Source organism: Hemiscyllium ocellatum, chromosome 16 (genome assembly GCF_020745735.1).
Source record: "Hemiscyllium ocellatum isolate sHemOce1 chromosome 16, sHemOce1.pat.X.cur, whole genome shotgun sequence".
In the NCBI taxonomy this organism is placed as follows: Eukaryota; Metazoa; Chordata; class Chondrichthyes; order Orectolobiformes; family Hemiscylliidae; genus Hemiscyllium; species Hemiscyllium ocellatum.
This window is the reverse complement of record NC_083416.1, coordinates 58,948,150-58,960,695: the sequence shown is the minus strand read 5'-3', so window position 1 is coordinate 58,960,695 and position 12,546 is coordinate 58,948,150. Positions and strand designations below refer to the sequence as shown.

At 39.4% G+C, this 12,546-nt stretch overlaps 1 protein-coding gene across 5 annotated transcripts in view; it reads left to right on the top strand.

Annotated features, from left to right (window-relative positions):
• The window catches only part of LOC132823229 (sorbin and SH3 domain-containing protein 1-like), a 115,161-nt gene that overhangs the window by 44,866 nt on the left and 57,749 nt on the right, over nt 1-12,546 (top strand). For all 5 annotated transcript variants that reach the window (XM_060836861.1, XM_060836860.1, XM_060836862.1 and 2 more), the window contains one exon: nt 8,217-8,289. In XM_060836861.1, coding sequence (XP_060692844.1) covers nt 8,217-8,289 — 73 coding nt within the window. The remainder of the gene's footprint in view (nt 1-8,216; nt 8,290-12,546) is intronic.

The window sequence follows — 12,546 nt, the reverse complement described above, 5'->3', positions numbered from 1 at the left end:
AACTCTAGCCATCTAGCCAATTAAGCTAAATTCCACTTTTTCATTTATATAGCGTATATAATAAAGTAAACATCCCCAAGATGCTCCACAGGGACGGGTTTGTCAACAAGCTGCAAAATCACAAAATTATTAGAATTAGGAAGGAGGCTATTTGACTCATCATGCCTATACCATTTCTTTAAATGATCATCTCACTTAGTGCGTTCTCCACTTTACCCTGTCTGTTATCCCCTAATAAATCTGCTTTAGAATGCATATGTTGAACTGGCTCTATCACAGGCTCAGGTATTACACTCCAGTCCTTAATCACTCAATGCGTGAAAGGATTTCTCATCATGGCAATTTTTTTAGTTCTTTCGCTAATCACAACCGCGCTCATTTTACAAGTTGCTACAATTTCTCCTCTCTGTCCAAAAATGATTGAATGATTCTAAATACCTCTATGAATTACTCGCTCAGCCTTCTTTTCATCAAGGAATACAGTCCCAATTTCTCCAACCTATTTTTCTAACTTTCCAAGGACAAAGAAGTTCAACCACCTCCATATCTTTCTGAAAACGTGGAATTCCGGATTGGATGAAATACTCCACCTGCAACTGAACTAGTATATTATACAAGTTCAACATAACTCTGATCTTTACACAATTCCCCAATTAATAAATCCTGAATGGGATGGATAAGCTAGTTTGCAATGCAGAGTGATACCAACAGCAAGGGTTGAGTTCCCACACCAGCTAAGGCCACTGTGATGGGTTCCACCTTCTCAACCTTGACCTTAACCTGAGGCATGGTGACCTTCAGATTAAATCACCACCAATCATCTTTCTCTCACAAAAGAGCAACCTTATGGTTGCTTGAGGCAGTGGTGACATTAATAAAGCCTCTTTTCCTTCATCTTATTCTGCTACCTTCATTGATTTATTCATATATGCACCCAAGTTCATTTGCTTTTATACCCCTTGAGAGTTCCACTCCTTATTGTCTCTCCATGTATTTTCTACCAAAATGAATTTCTTCACTTAAACTTAATCTGCCACAAAATTGCCCATTCCGTCAAATTGTCCATTTTCTTTTGAAGGTCTACATTATTGTCTTCTTACTGTTTTTTGTGCTTCTAAATTTCATATCATTCACAAATTTTGAAATGATGCCTTGCACACCAAGGTCAAGGTCAAAGTTATAAAACAAGTGCCTCAACAGTGACCCAGCGAGCACCATGCCAATTCTTCTCCTCGCCAAACAAATCCATTAACCACTACCCTCTGGTTCCTGGCACTTAGTCAATTTCCTATCATATTGCTACTGAAACTTTAATTCCATGAGTTATAAATTTGTTTACAAGTCTGTTGTATGACACTGTACCATCTAAATTTTGGAAGCCCATGTATAATACATTAACTCATCACATCAATCAAATTCTAGTAAGTTATTTGAACATGTTTTTGCCTTTGAAAATCTATGCTGGCTTTGCTTAATTATTCTGCATTTGTCCACGTGACTATTTGTTTTGTTCTGAATTATTACTACTGGAAGTATCCCCACCAATGAAGATGAACAGACTGGCCTGTATTTGCTGGGCTTATCTTTGCACCCTTTTCTGATCAAGGGTGTGACTGCAGTTCAGTGCTCTTCTGGCATCATGTGTGAATATAAGGAAGACTGGAAAATTATGGCAGTAGCTTCACAATTTCCAATCTCACTTCTGGCACTAACTTTGCATGCAAGATACTTTATCAAGGCCAGACAGCTAGTCTAACACCTTTGTCTTATCAACTTTAAATCCGCCTAGTGTATTAAGTACCTCCTCTTTCATATGCACCTGGGTAACATCTTCATCATTGTTAAAGACAGATGGAAAATATTCATTTTATACCTCAGCTATTCCCTCTGTGCATGTAATTCTCCTTTTTGGTTGTCTTAGCTCAATTCCTACTTCTATTATTTGTCAAAGAAGATTTTGAGTTTCCTTTTTATGTTTTGCTACCAGTGTTTTTTGTTCATATTCTCCATTTGCTTCTTGTATTTTCTTTATCGCTTCCCCTCGGAACCTTCTCTTTTCGCCATGCCTGCAGTATGATTCAATTCACAGCTGTCGGAAGCACACTTTTGCTTCATTTTAATTTCTATCTCTTTTATCATCAGGTAGCCCAGACTTTTTCCCCAGTCTTTAAAGGTAGGGCACATGAGAGGATATTATTTGAGGGAGCATCTTAAATGAGGAGAAAGAGGTTTAGGGAATAATTTCTGGAGTTTATAGACTATGTATCTGAATATATGACTACCATTGATTAAGTCATTGAAAGCAAGATCACATAAAACGTTGGCATTAGAAGAATAAACATATCTTGGAGGGATGTAGTACTGGAGGAGGTTACAGTGACCAAGAGGAGGAAAGCATAAAGGGCTTTGGTAATATGGATGAATTGAACTAGGCATGTTAAGGACATGGTAGGTATAAATCTAAGTTATTTTATTTCAGGAAAAGAAAATGTTAAAAAATGGTACAGTTATTTTGAACTTCCAGAGCAGAAAGAAAAAGTTAGGTATGCTACTTACACTGAACCAAGACATGGAAAGAATTTATAGAATTATAGGGTTAAAATTTTAATAATTATGGACAGAAAGGGAAAATTGAAAACACTAACTGGATATTGGCTGACTGTACACCGGCAGGGCATTTTGAAATAAATATTATATTTTTAGAATTGCTTTCTCTTTAAAAACAGCTGCTTAAGGTATGTTCTCCATCTATACCTTTTAAATCTACTCCTTGGGATATCCTGTACTGTAACATAATGTTCTAGATTAATCAGATAGTCCATTGTTCTGGACTGATGTGATACTCTTCCACACAATATACTGTTTAAGGTCAATATGTTACTGTGCAACATAACATGCTGTCCTGGGTCAAAACTGTGACAAAGAAATACTTTGCACTTCATCTTTACCACACAGTATAATGTGCTATTCAAAACCACCATGATGATTCATGATATTAACATGCTGATATAGATCAGTGTGATACCATCAATATAACGTGCTTTTTAAAACTATTTGATTCTTTTGAACAGGTACTAGTGATGGAAACTCTTCAGTGAGGTGTCAAATTTTCTTTTTAACAAGAGGACTTGATGTGTAAAAACTCTCTGTTCAGTTGTTACAGGTTCTAAGTCATTTTTGACAGATGTGTTTCATTTCATTTACATTCAATCATCTTAATAAAATGGAATGGGCACAGAGTTCAATCGGGAAATTGTTTAGAATCATGTGCTTCTTTGAGAAAAGATGCTGAACCTCACTTTAAGGTTCTGTGATATGGTAATTTATTTAGCTGTAATTTATGCAGGTTGCATATTTGCAAATGGCACACAAGTTTTATTGCTCATTTCTTACAGTCAGAAAAATAGGTAGATGAAATTCAAGACAGAAAAGTGCAAGGTGATTTTGATCAAGCACTACAATGAGAAAATGCAGATGCTGGAGATCAGAGCTGAAAAATGTGTTGCTGGAAAGCGCAGCTGGTCAGGCAGCATCCAAGGAGCAGGAGAATCGATGTTTCGGGCATAAGCCCTTCTTCATTCCTGAACACATTTTTCAACTACAATGAGACAAGGCAAAGTTACAAGGAGAGGCATTGGCAAAGTGATAGTGTTGATGTTTAGTGATCTAGGGACCTAGGTAATGTCCTGGGGACTTGGGTTCAAATTTAAATAAAATAAATATCTAAAATTAAATGTCTACTGATGATCCTAAAACCCTTGTTGCTTGTTATATAAACTTATCTACCTCATTAATGCCCAATAAGGAAGGATATCTCCTGGCCTGACCTGGTCTAGCCTACAATGTGGTTGACTCTACCTGCACTCTGAAATGGCCTCGCAAAGCACTCAGTTTTATCAACTGCTAGATAGTCTCAAAAAAGGAATGAAACTAGACATACAACCTAACATCAACAAAGGCATTGGGAACAAAAGTAGAAAATACAATTCTGTCAAACCTGCAACTTTCACCCTACCAACATCTGGGATGAGTGCCAATATTGGGAGAATTGACGCACACACATCAAACAACAACAATCAGGATTATATCTTACACACAATACTCCAAAAAACACCATCGCCATCCCTCGGTAAGTTTTTTTCCATTGGCAGGACAGACCTAGCAGAGGTGGCGAAACAGTGATACACAGTTGGGAGCAGATTGCTGTGGGAATCCTCAACATTGATTCTTGACTCCATGAGGTCTCACTGCATCAGGTCAAACATGGACAAGAAAATGTGTGCTCCAGAACTTGCCATGCCCTAAACTAAACTGTACTAGTTGAACTGCAGCATTAGAATTGGTACAACAATGTGGAGGAGTGCCCAGGTACATAACTAGGAGGACAAATCCAACCCTGTCAATTACTACCCCCATCAGACTGCTTTCAATTATCTGTAAAATGATGGAAAGATTCATAAATAATGTTATTAAATAGCACTTGCTTAGCAATGACCTGTTCACTGGTGTTCAGTTGGGTACTACCAGCGCCACACAGCTCATTATAGCTTATGTTCAAATGTGGATGAAAGGCCTGAATTCCAGACATGTATTGAGGGAGAATCAAGGCTGTACTTAATAGCATGTGGCACCAAGGATCATGACAAAACTGGAGTCAATGGAACTCAGACATAAAACTTCCTCCTGATTGAACTCGTACTTAGACAAAGAAAGGTGATTGTGGTTATTGAAGATTTATCATCTCAAATCCAGAATATTTCTACAGAAGTTCCTCTGTGAGTACCTTAGGCCAAACCAACATCAACTGCTTCATCAATGATCTTCCCTCCATCATGAAGTAGGGATCTTTGTATGATGTTCAGCACCATTTGTGACTCCTCAAATACTGAAAAAGTCCATGTCCAAGACCTAGACACTATCAAGCTTTGGACTGACAAATGGCAAGTAACATTGATGTCACATAGGTTCTAGGCAATTACAATATCCAGAAAGATCAAAAATCTAACCATTGCCACTTGGCATTGAATGCTATCACCATCATTATACCCTTCTATCAGCATTCTGGAGGTTACCATTGACTAGCACATGAACTGGACTAGCCATATGGCTACAAACACAAGTCAGAGGCTAAGTGTCCTGAGGTGAATAACTCCCCTCTTGACTACACAAATCCTGTCCACATTTACAAGGCATAAATCAAGATTGAGAAGGAATACTCCCCACTTGTCTGGATGGGAGCAGTTCCAACAACATTGAAGAAGCTTGAAATCATCCCAAGGCAAAGCAGTCTGCTTGATTGGGACCACATCCACAGATATCCACTCCCTCTGCTACCAATACTCAGCAGTTCCAATGTGTACCATCTACAAGATGCACTGCAGAAATTCATAAGACTCCTTAGACAGCACACAGTCCAGTCTTTCCCATCTAGAAGGACAAGGGCAGCAATTACACTACCAACTGCAATCTCCCTTGCAAGGCACTCACCATCCAGACTTCCTTCTGTCTTGCTGCGCCGAAATCCTAGAACTCTCTCTCAAAAGACATTGTACTTCAAGAAGGCATGTCGTCACGACTTCCTCAAGGGCAACTAGGGATAGGCAGTAAAGGCTGGCTCAGATAGCCACAGCTATATTCCGTGAGGGAATAAACAAAATGCAATCTTAAAGAACATGTGAATAGACATCTAGGGGTTCATGTGCAACAATCTTTGAAAGTAATAAAACAGTTAAAATATAAGTCAATAAAGCAAAAATGAGGAAGTTATGCCAGATCTTTATAAACCGTTGGTTCAGCCTTGGCTGGAGTATTGTAACCAAATTTGAGTTCCACACTTCAGGAAAATCATAAAGGCTTTGGAGAAGGTAGAGAATCGATTTATTCAAAAGGTTTTGAAATTGAAGAATTACAGATACATGAATAGATGGGATGAGGTTTGGTTTGTTCTCCTTAAAGCGATACAGGCTAGAAGGAGATTAGATAGAGGTACTTATCATTATGATGGGGCTAAACAGAGTAAATAAAGACAAATTGTTTCCAGTGACTGAAGGATGGATAATGAGAGGACACAATTTGAACGTGATAAAAAGTACTTGATAAGTACTTGAAAGAGAATTATTGCGAGGGTTTGGGAAGAATGACTAACTGGACTATTCTTTGAAAGCACTGACATAGATTTCAAAGGCCACTGGCCTCCTTCTATTTGATTTCCATGATTCTTTGAACTACATTTTTGTGTAATTTTAGAGTCCTGGCACTTACTGAGTATTAAGACATAAAACTTTTCAGTGATGTTTGTACACAAATGTCAGCACCCATTGCCAATGATATTATGATGGCGAAGTTACAGGGACAGAAGTGATGCTCTGTTTTGACAGATTTATTAATGTTGCAAACAGTCTGATTCAGAATGAGACTGCAACAGGGAGGAGAATGGAATCAATGGCACAGATGTTGAGTTGTATCGGGAGCTACAGATTGGTATCTGGAATTTCAAGAGTTTTTCTGGAGGAATTATGTCTTACTTAAGACTGGGTCTTAACTCAACAACTGGGCAGCACTTATGCAGTGGAGGAATCAGTCATATGATGCTGGCTTATTGATCAATGCATTCCTTGGAAAAATAAAAACCAAAGGAACTGCAGATGTTGTAAATCAGGAAGAAAAGCAAAAGTTGTTGGAAAAGTCCCGCAGGTCTGGCAGCATCTGTGAAGAAAAATTTGAGTTAATGTTTTGGGTCCTGTGACCCTGAATGAAGGTATTCAAACCTGTAGGAGAGATGGAAATAGATTTGGGAAGTGGAAGGATGTCAAGGATTTTTGGAGAGGAAGACAGGGTTGGAAACAGAGCAGAGAGAAAGTGTTCGAAATTGCTTTATTGAAAGGAGTGATTAGAGTGATTTTTGAAAATATCTGAGATGAGGCAAACACGTACAAGTTCAATTTGGGATCAGAAAGGGCAGACTGCTCACAAAGCACTCTTCAACCTTCCCACCCTGCCCTCTACCTCCAACCCCACCCTCTACCTCTGGCCCCACCCTCAACCTCCAACTCCACCCCCTACTTCTGACCCCACTCTCTATCTCCAACCCACTCTCCATCTCTAACCCACCTTCCACCTCTGACCCCACCCTTCACCTCTGACCTCACCAATATACAGGCAAGCCTGAGAAGAAAAGCAAATGTATACCAGAGCCAACTAAGCTGACTATGTAAATTAAACTTTGAAAATGCAGTTGTCACCGAATTGGAAGAAAATATTTCTCCCCAGAAATTGTCCCACTGTGAAGTAGAAAGAACTGGTGTAACCCACTGGGTAGCTCTTGTGTCTCTGAGCAAGAGGTCTCTAGATTCCAGTCCCATTCCAGGGTTTGGCACAGGGCAGAGAAGCCAGTGTGTACCTGTGTCAGGTGAGTGGGAAAACTCTGCCGGATGGGTGAAGGAAGGTGGATGATGGTTGATAAAACATGACTATCAAGGTTCTATCCAACCTTGCTAGGTACAAGAGTTTTATTTGAAAACCATAATGTTACCTGAATTCTGCCTTGATTCAATCAATTTCTTATGCAAAAAGACCAATATCCATATCTTTGTTAAATGCTTGATTTTAGAAGACAACATACATTCATTACATTGTCTTGTTTATGTTGGAACTGACTGGAATAGAAATTGAGCTGAAAATGTGTTGCTGGTTAAAGCGCAGCAGGTCAGGCAGCATCCAAGGAACAGGAAATTCGATGTTTCGGGCATAAGCCCTTCATCAGGAATAGAAATTGAACCTGGTAAAAACAATGACTGCAGATGCTGGAAACCAGATTCTGGATCAGTGGTGCTGGAAGAGCACAGCAGTTCAGGCAGCATCCAACCCTGCCCTAATCCAACCCAGGAAGGGCTTTTGCCCGAAACGTCGATTTTGCTGCTCGTTGGATGCTGCCTGAACTGCTGTGCTCTTCCAGCACCACTGATCTAGAAATCGAACCTGGTCTGTTAAAAGGAGCTGGTCAATGTGATAATAATGCAGCCAGTCATGTTCTATGTTATCTTTTTACTATCAGCTATTAAACAACTATTACACTGCCCCAAATTCTTCAGTGACTATAATAAATACTATAACAATCTAACAGAAGCTAAATAGCATACCCAGCAAATCTTTCCTATGTTTTATATTTATACAATAAAATAACCATATAAATACTAATGTAATCTAACCTGTTTCAGGTTTTAGTTGAAGATGAACCAAAGACCTGGTATAAATCGATGTTTAAAGATGATTACAATGCACTGAAAGCAGGTAAACAACATTTTACTTTATCGTATTCCACCTAATTACTATTGCATTTGTGAATATTGACGAAAGACAGAATTATGGTTCAATGTCATATCTCCCAAAACTGAATATTCTCATCTTTGAGATGGGAATTTATACTCAATATTAATGTTGCAAATATATCTTCCATTCTTTCTTTAATTTTCCTTCCCCCTCCCCCATTCCCAATCCCTGGCCTGCATTTTCATCTGCTCAGCCGTGAGAGACAGATTGGAGAACACCTTTTGTGCAAATGTCAACCCTGGCTGGAATATGAACTCTGATCTCTTAGCAGAGAGGCTCAATACTGTATTCTTATAGCTGCCAAGCCAGCTTGTTCCATTCACATTTGATGGCGCATAATTTATCACTAACAATGAAAAACAATCACGTTTATTATGATGGTTATAATAGATCAGAGGTCTGTTCTTTTTATGATAATAAACTTTACGTGAATACATTTTATACGGATTTATATCTGTGACTACTTTAAATTGATCATTGCTTTGACTGAACACTAGTTAATCATTTTCAAAACATACGGTCTTTACTTTGTTGTTATATAAATAAGGTGTCTGAGATAGTCTTCTCATCTCAGATAAATTCCAGTACACTTCAAACATGCACGGACAAAAACTATACATGGCAGAGGGAAACATTTTTACTAAGTTGTTTGCAAGTTGCTACCGCAATACTTGTTCATTTCAGATGGGAATTATTGGTTCAGGGGTAAGAGAATAATGTTCATGCAGTGCCTGTTCAGAAAGATGTCATTGTTTAAAAATGTGAATATCAGGCAGCACCAGAGGCTCAGAGCTATGTGTTAACGCTGACTCACCAGGGGTTATGAGTCTATTCCACTCGGCATTTCAGCCTTGGTGTCTGGAGCTGGTGTTGATTGACAATGTCATAGTTAGAGCCTGTCTGACAAAAGAATAAACTACAACAATTCCCAGTTCACCAACTCTTTTTTCTGGGCTTTACCATTCGGGTGGAGGCAAGAAACATTCAATCAAAAACACAAATTGTTTACATTAAGCAGAAAACTGTTAACAGTTTCCTGACTTTCATTATTTTCGAAGGAACTTTGGAATCACCTAAAGTATTCTGTTTTGCTGCAGCCTAGTCTTGCTTCTGTTTAATCTTTTTTAAATAAACTTAATGTACAGAGTCTGCCAGATATAATCTGTCAGTGTGTGGAATGTTCATATATTGGAGTGATCTGGAGCACATTGTCTGCTCAAGGCAGTGTGCTTATGAGCAGCACATAAGACTTATTTCACATTTTACCCAGCCCACTAGTTTACGGTCCAAAGATATATTGGGTGAAATATTCCCATTTTCAGTTATTTTGATGAAAGTTTAGTGGTGCCTGGTCCACAATGATTTGGAGTGACTTTTCTCACACAATCTTCCACTCTTCACCTTCTTAATTATGCACCCAGAATCTTGGATGTGATTCTCATGCAATCGTGCAGCCAGAGAGGTGGAAGTGCTTGCCACCAGCATTCAGGTGGACACATCACCAGCACCAAATTTAAAACAGCTGAACACGACTTTAGAAGCTGCCAGCCAGGAATGTCACCTCCTGAACATTCAAGGCATAGCACAAAGGACAACTTGTTGTGTGCTTCAGTGATTGTCTGGCAAAATCCTGAGAGGATCTATGGAATATCAGGGAAGTACCAGGGAAAATTCAAACAGTAACCATTCCTTCAAATGGAGAGTTACAATAAAAACCAAAACGTAGGCTGCAATCTCATGTGATGACAGAGGTAACAAGGGACTGACTACTCCTCTCAGTAGAAAGCCATCTCCCATGGCTTAAGACCCAAATGCAGACATGTTTCTGTTTTATGATTCTAGGAATTTTTAAATAATGAGATAATAACCAACTGCAAATGCTGGCCTATGTGTACTAGTGGTTTGACAAGACAGTGAAGTCACCATTATAAAGGAAACAGGACAAAAGCCCCCCAGCTACGTTTGAGAGCCAAGAATCTTGAAATCAACTGCTTCACCACAATTGTCAGCATTATAGTGATCTTCCAGCTTAACAGCGCAACATACCTTCACAGAATCGAGAGACAGATTAGTATATCTTTTGTAACTGTTCTCATTTTGTTCAATTCACACTTTTAATCTGTGTGCATGTTTAGAGTCGAATAAGAGCCATTATCTGGAGACCAGTTGTAATACTTAGCAAGACATCCCAACCCTTGGACAGATGGCTGATTATACTTGACCTCAAGAACTGAGCATGGCCAATTCCCTGGACTGAAAAGACATTTAGGCTGGAACCTTTCTCACCGGAGTGTAGCAGTTTGAGGAGTGGCCTTATGGAGATGTATAAAATCATGAAAGGCATAGATAAGGTGATTAGCAAAGGTATTTTCCTGAAAGTGGGGGAGTTCAAAACTAGGGGGCATATTTTTAAGGTGAGAGGAAAAAGATTTAAAAAGTACATAAGAGGCTAATTATTTACACAGACAGTGGTTAGTGTGTGGAACGAACTGTCAGAGGGAGTGATGGATGAAAGTACAGTTACAATGTTTAAAAAACATTTGGATACGTGCATGATTAGGAAAGGTTTGGAGGGACATGGGGCAGACGGAGACAAGTGCACCTCGTTTAGTTTGGGAACATGGTCGGCATGGACTAGTTGGACCGAAGTGTCTGTTTCGATGCTATATGACTGTGACTCTGTGACATAGTTTCAAGCAGGACCATTATCAACCCCCTAGGCTAGTATAAGACAAGCTCCATGACTGACTGTGGCAGTGCACCATAATTGACTGTATTTTCGCACCACTAAGCTTTGCTCCCTTTGGCTTTCACATACAGACATTTTCATAGAGCTCACGCAGTGTGTTTGCCATATAAAATGTTGACATATGCTGCAGGTGTAACATTGGTACAGCACAGTAACATACCGCGTCATGTGCACCCACTTGGCTGTTCAGAACTCCCCACTGTCACAAGCTGCCTGTTAATCTCCCTGCACTAAGAAGTGATGCAGACCACTGACAGTGGCAACAGTTAACTTAGTCTTAAACCCAGTGAGTTTGCATGAAGAAAGCATGTTTGTTTTCATTGCTCAGAGTATTGAGTATAGGAGTTTGGTCATCATTCTTGTGTCTGTATAGGACATTTTAGGGCCACTTTTGGAGTGCAGCATACAGTTCTGGTTGCCCTGCTATAGGAAGGACATTATTAAATTGGAAATGGTGTAAAAAAAGATTTACAAGGATGTTACCAAGATGGGATAATTTGAGTGAAAAGGAGAGGCTGGATAGATTGGGATGGTTTTCCTTGGAGCAAAGGTGATTGAGGTTTATAAACCTTATAGAGGTTTATAAAATCATGAAGGGTGAAGGTGAACAGCAAAGGTCTTTTCTGTATGGTAGGGGAGTTGAAAAATGGAGGGCATAGGTTTAAAACGAGAGGGGAAAGATTTTAAAAGGATCTGAGAGGCAAATTTTCATAGACGGTAGTGTATAAATGGAATGAACTGCCAGAGGAAGTGGTAGAGACAAGTAGAGTTACAACATTTAAACATCATTTAGACAAGAACATGATGAGGAAAGGTGTAGAGGGATAAACACCTGATTTTGGCAAATGGGATTAATTCAGTTTAGGAAATTTGGTTAACATGGACAAATTGAATCGAAGGGCTTGGCTTCATGCTATATGACTCTATGTGAACTGTACAGAGGCTGTCAGTTTCCAAGTAAGTACAATATGACTAAATGCTAAGAAAGCAAGCTAAGAGCCAGGATTGGCATTCTGTTCAGAAACGTTAGACACATGTGAGGCTTGGCACTCAAAGCAACCTATAGTGATTTCAATGAGGTCAGCCAGCTGGCCCTCAAAGAAGATGGGTGTTTGATTGGGGCTCTTACACTGGTCCAATCAGGAAGACGTGGCAACATAAAAGGATGAATGCCAGGGATATTGGGCTCCCTGAATGCTTGACTTGGTGAGAGGCAGTGCTATTGTCAAAGGCTATGCATTTGTGAATAAAGGGTGACTGATGATGGAATGATGGCCCACTGCGAAGTTATTTCACAATCTGGCAGAAACATGCATGTCATAGACATCACTGAGCTCCAAGTAAAGTGCTGAAGGGCTGAAGTGGCATTTGAGTTGTTCTGGGAGCAGGCGTATTGATCCGTTGAAGTGGTGGTTTGCCACTGCCACATGCATCAAGGAGGATATTGGCCATGAAGAAATTAGGACATT